The sequence below is a fragment of the Salmo salar genome, chromosome 14 (assembly GCF_965601325.2).
Source record: "Salmo salar chromosome 14, fSalSal1, whole genome shotgun sequence".
In the NCBI taxonomy this organism is placed as follows: domain Eukaryota; kingdom Metazoa; phylum Chordata; class Actinopteri; order Salmoniformes; family Salmonidae; genus Salmo; species Salmo salar.
In genome coordinates, this window is record NC_138304.1 from 9,940,253 (window position 1) to 9,946,621 (window position 6,369).

Genomic DNA, 6,369 nt, shown 5'->3' on the forward strand with positions numbered 1-6,369 from the left:
CAAGCGTATCTCAAAATGAGTTCAAGAACGTAAAATAACATTTTGGTGTAGTTCAGTACAAACCGTTACGCAAAGTAGAAAGCGTTCAAGCGAACTGAACGCACCCCAGAATGAACCATTGTTGGCAAGCAGTAAATATTTCAGAACAACTATGACTGAATTATTATCCTTACACTTTCAAAAATACTAGTCGAATAAGACATGGGAGAGATGACGAATTTTGGCTGAGATTTATTTATAGACTAATACAAAAATCAGTAGCGGATTTGGGTACGGGCGACATGTAGTAATGTAGGCTAAACTGACAAAGGAGCAAAGAGCAGAAATCTGAACTAGCAAGCATGTCGCAGCAGTGAAGAACCCGAAAGGGGGAGAATTCTGGCGGGGGGAGATTTTCGGCACAACACCGGAAAGCCATGCTTTGTTATGATTCTGAGTGGCCACAAAGCTAGCAACAATGAAGCATATGGGGCGTCGTTGGTGGCTCGTTTCAGCTAGTTTTACTTGTTCTTCATAACATGTCTTGTTTTGACTGATTTCATGTCAATGCTAATATGGCGAAAATTCACTAGCTAACTAACCAACACTGTAACGATGTATTTGAGAGACAAGTGTTCATTGTGCAAATTTGTTGTTTTCAATAAACATTAGGAAACGAAATATAGTTTACACGTTGTCAATAATATAAGCCAACCCTGTCTGAATTGCCCCATTGTTGCGCAAGAGTCGGTATTAGAAACAGCTCCTTTAAGAAAGTCAGTTGATGCAAAGAAAAAGTTCCAAGGAGGAAATAGGAAGTCAGTCTCAAATGTCAACACAACAATCAAAGCTCAAAGAAGAGGAACTGACAGAACATTTAAGACCTTTAGTACAATGGCGGGTATTAAAGGTAAAAAAACTAAAAACTATATGTACTTGCTCTACAAAACTCTTTAACTTGTTTCCATAAAATGTTTTCCCGCCACTGGTAAATCAAGTGTAACATTGTCTGTATTGAGTCCACGTACGACCACTTGTTACTGTCACATATCACGTTTGGTTTGTCGTGATACATTGACCGTGCACTCAGTGGTGGAAAATGTACTCAATTGTCATACTTGAGAAAAAGTAAAGATACCTTAACAGAAAATGACTCAAGTAAAAGTGAAAGTCACCCAGTAATTACTACTTATGTAAAAGTCTAAAATTATTTGGTTTTAAATATAGTTAAGTATCAAAAGTATTTGTAATTGCTAAAATATACTTAAGTATCAACAATAAAAGTATAAATCGTTTAAAATATTTACGGGTAGCCAGGGGCACACTCCAGTTCTCTTGATTAGTGCGTGAATTTGACCATTTTCATGTCCTGCTAAGCATAAAAAATGTGACGAGTACTTTTGGGTGTCAGGGAAAATATATGGAGTTAAAAGTACATAATTTTCTTTAGGAATTTAGTGAAGTAAAACTTGTCAAAAATAGTAAAGTACTGATACTCGACTGACTTAAGTAGTACTTTAAAGTATTTTTACTTAAGTACTTTACAGCACTGCATGCATGTTTATTTGTCCAGTATTGAAATATAACAAAAGGATACAAATTACTTGTGAATTTCCCAACATTGATGATTCAAGTATGATTTATTGGGCTACTTGAGAATGATGTGCTTATAATTTCACAATAGAGGGGGGTGGAAGCCAATCCACACTGAAAACTGTGAACCAACTCTTTCTTGAGGGACTACCAAAGATAAGATAATGTAACTTAATTGTGTCTGTAACATTTGTCTTTTTATTTACTTTCATGATGGCAGAACCTTATTATTAGTATAAAACACTGTTATAAGTTGTATATGTCATAACCTTGAGTATTTGAAATAGCCTACTTAACTCCCTTGCCCTGGATGGGACATTTGGCTCCTTAGAGTGGTAGACTATTGAGTAGAATCTATCTTGCTAAGTACGCTGTCTCTAAAGTTATAACTACCTCAACATTTCTGTTTTTGTCATCCTATAGCGCTGGTTGGGTTGTCCTTCAGTGGAGCCATTGGCTTGACATTCCTCCTGTTGAGCTGTGCCTTGGAGCAATATGGGTACGCATTTGCCCCCTACCTCAAATCTGTGAGACACTCTTGCTAAATGGGACAACATGAGGAAGTTAACTATGTAACTAACTGAGATGCAATGCCTATATTAGTGTCACGTTTTACCCCAAGGTGGTTAACCCTATTGGAGCAGTGGTTAGTGGGTTTGCATGTGGGCTGGGTGACCGGGGTTTGAGACCCACAATAGGTCTTACACTGATGGCGTTTGCTATGATCTGAATCTGTGACAAATAAACTAGATGAATGTTAACACAACTGATTTGTTTTCACAGGGTGTACTGGCCCCTCTTCGTCCTTTTCTTCTACGTACTCTCTCCTATCCCCACCTTTATATCCAGAAGGCTCAGTGATGACAGTGATGTGGCCAGCAACGCATGCAGAGAGCTGGCATACTTCTTCACTACAGGAATTGTGGTATCTGCATTCGCGCTTCCCATCATAATGGCCCGGGTTGCAGTAGTGAGTCCTGATATTGTCAATGGCCAATGACTGTCATGTATTGGGTTTAGTTGCTTTATGCCATGAATAACTGGTTCAGGGTCAGTTTAACTGTTGAATCTCATAATGGTTATAATGACTTGGATAGGGAGAGCTGAACTTAGATTACATGTAGTTGTGAAGGGTAGATAGTACAAGTCCCGATGATACCTAATACTAGCTAAGGTGACTGAAGGTGGTTAGTACACCTGTAATGTGTATCTAATAAATGCAATTATGACACTTTCACTAGTTGTGTCCTATCTAGGTTGTGTTCATGTCACACAACAGAAAACATTTTCAAATGTTTTGCAACAGAGAATGAAAATGAACCTTTCTTATTTGACAAGCCCAGGTAGTTTCAGTTCGTTTTCTTCTGTTTGGTGCCCAATGAACATTATCCTGTTCTCTTGCAGATCCAGTTGGGGGCCTGTGGCCTGGTGATGGCCGCCAACGTTGTCATCTTCCTCACCATCCTTGGCTTCTTCCTGGTGTTTGGAGGGGGAGACGACTTTAGCTGGGAGTAGTGGTAGACCGTCTGTGAATCTCTGGCCAAACAGAGCCACAATCCCAAATGGACCCCTAGACCCTATGCACTTGTGGAGATCTGAGAGGATTTGACAGGTGTAAGTAATATGGTAATAGCTCCATCTTGCCCTCTGATAGGCTTGCTAGGTGGAAGTTTCACCATATTGCTTATACCAGTCAAATCTTCTCTGATCTCCACAAGTGCATGCGGTGTAGGATCTAGGGGTCGATTTGAGATTAGGCAATCTGAAGACTGGATAGGTATAAGCATGTGGTGAAATATCACCAAGGGAAGAGTGGTTGTTTCTGGACAGGACCCACCTCTCTACAATCGGGATGTATGTATGTATGTATGGTATGTATGTATGTATGTTACAAAACTATAGTTTGTTAACAAGAAATTTGTGAAGTGGTTGAAAATGAGTTTTAATGACTCCAACGGGTGTATGTATGTATGCACGCACATGCATGCATACAGTTGAAGTCATTAAAACTCATTTTCAACCACTTCACAAATTTCTTGTTAACAAGTTATAGTTTTGGCAAGTTGGTTAGGACATCTACTTTGTGCATGACACAAGTCATTTTTCCAACAATTGTTTACAGACAGATTATTTCATTTAAAATTCACTCTATCACAATTCCAGTTGCTCAGATGTTTACATACACTAAGTTGACTGTGACTTTAAACAGCTTGGAAAATTCCAGAAAATGATGTCATGGCTTTAGAAGTTTCTGTTAGCCTAATTGACATCATTTGAGTCAATTGGAGGTGTACCCGTGGATGAATTTTGAAGGCCTACCTTCAAACTCAGTGCCTCTTTTCTTGGCATCATGGGGAAATCAAAATAAATCAGCCAAGACCTCAGAAAACAAATTGTTGACCTCCAGAAGTCTGGTCCATTCTTGGGAGCAATTTCCAAATGCCAGAAGGTACCACGTTCATCTGTACAAACAATAGTACGCAAGTATACACACCATGGGACCACGCAGCCTTCATACCACTCAGGAAGGATACGCGTTCTGTCTCCTTGAGATGAATGTACTTTGGTGCGAAAAGTGCAAATCGATCCCAGAACAACAGCAAAGGACCTTGTGAAGATGCTGGAGGAAACGGGTACAAAAGTATCTATATCCACAGTCAAACGAGTCCTATATCGACATAACCTAAAAGGCCGCTCAGCAAGGAAGATGACACTGCTCCAAAACCGCCATAAAAAAGCCAGACTACGGTTTGCAACTGCACATGGGGACAAAGATCGTACTGTTTGGAGAAATGTCCTCTAGTCTGATGAAACAAAAATAGAACTGTTTGGCCACAATGACCATCGTTATGTTTGGCGTGAAAAGGGAGCGGCTTGCAACCCGAAGAACACCATCCCAACCGTGAAGCACGGGGGTGGCAGCATCATGTTGTGGGGGTGCTTTGCTGCAGAAGGGACTGGTGCACTTCACAAAATAGATGCCATCATGAGGGAGGAAAATTATGTGGATATATTGAAGCAACATCTCAAGACATCAGTCAGGAAGATAAAGGTTGATCACAAGTGGGTCTTCCAAATGGACAATGACCCCAAGCATACTTCCAAAGTTGTGGCAAAATGGCTTAAGGACAACAGTCAAATTATTGGAGTGGCCATCACAAAGCCCTGACCTCAATCCTATAGAACATTTGTGGGCAGAACTCAAAAGGCGTGTGCGAGCAAGGAGGCCGACAAACCTGACTTAGTTACACCAGCTCTGTCAGGAGGAATGGGCCAAAATTCACCCAACTTATTGTGGGAAGCTTGTGGAAGGCTACCCAAAACGTTTGCCCCAAGTTAAACAATTTAAAGGCAATGCTACCAAATACTAATTGAGTGTGTGTACACTTCTGACCCACTGAGAATGTGATGAAAGAAATAAAAGCTGAAATAAATCATTCTCTCGACTATTATTCTGACATTTCACATTCTTAAAATAAAGTGGTGATCCTAACTGACCTAAAACAGGGAATTTTTTATCAGATTAAATGTCAGGAATTGTGAAAAACTGAGTTTAAATGTATTTGGCAAAGGTGTATGTAAACTTCTGACTTCAACTGTATATGTATATATATATATGTATATGTGTATGTAACAACTTCTATATGCGTCATGCTTCAATGAACGTATCATATAACGGATACTGTTGAATGATTTTTGTTGTAATCACATTCTGTTTCTATTCTTTTCAGGGAGTATTCTGTTTGAAAATGTATCTTGCTTATTTTAAGTATTAGCATTTCAAATGATCTACCCATACTCATTCTTGCAGTTGATTACGTGTGTACTTTTGTTTATGGTTGTATGTGTTTATCCATATCTATTTTATATGATCTTTGGGTATGACTAGATAATCAGGTCAAGGTGTAGTCAACGTTTTTGTAGTTTGTCATTTTAAACATTTTGCTCCAAGACAAAAAAAAAGCCTTATTCTAGGCCTTGCTGCAAATGTTTACAGTAATACCAAACGACAGTTAAGAAAATAAGTTAGACATGATTCACCCACCATGGTTTCTGACGAGTGTCTATGATTATTAAACACATTATTAATTCTAATTGAGTAATTATGTTACACCCTTATTATTAAGTTAACAAATGTATTTTTGAATTACATGTGTTTAATATGTTTGTCTTCACTGAAGACAGAAGCCAAAATGGGGTTTTGTGAACCATGGGCTACATTGGTACAGTAGATGAATGGTGAGTTTTCACATGGAATGTTAATACTATATATTTTGCTGTTTTTTGTTCTAATGAAGGGCCCACCTTTCTGTTCACCCAAAATGGCCTAGTAAAATGTACTATTTTTACTAAAGTTCTTAGAGTTTGAGTCACTTTTTACATTCTATATTGGTATAGCCTTCTGAGAACCCATAGTGCATTATAGAACTATGTTTTGCGATATTCCGATGAATAACCGAATGTAACAACACTACTTCATACTGATTTTATGTCGCTATAAGTATGCTATAATGTCTTGTTTTCACCGAAGGGTCAATTTAATTAACAACATTTCCGCATGATCTCATATCATGATATGAAAAAAACTTTATTATACTATATGTGTCTCATTAGCTATCATTCATTATGAAGTCTTTATGTTGCACATACATGTACTGTATGTACTGTAAGCGTGAACCCAAAACTTAACAGCACTTTCAAAACACTAGAGAGCACTAGAGACCTGTATTGAAACTCCTGACCAAATCCTATACATAGTCTGTTTTCTAACATTAATTAAAGCACTATTGAAATATA

The 6,369-nt window shown here is 38.4% G+C and overlaps 1 protein-coding gene across 1 annotated transcript; it reads left to right on the forward strand.

Annotated features, from left to right (window-relative positions):
• Positions 1-689: 689 nt before the first annotated feature.
• LOC106568721 (leptin receptor gene-related protein) lies at positions 690-6,369 on the forward strand. Its single transcript, XM_014139301.3, has 4 exons — positions 690-889; positions 1,996-2,071; positions 2,356-2,542; positions 2,977-6,369. Exons 1-4 carry the CDS (start codon positions 874-876, stop codon positions 3,085-3,087), a joined length of 390 nt encoding a protein of 129 aa, XP_013994776.1. The 5' UTR covers positions 690-873; the 3' UTR covers positions 3,088-6,369.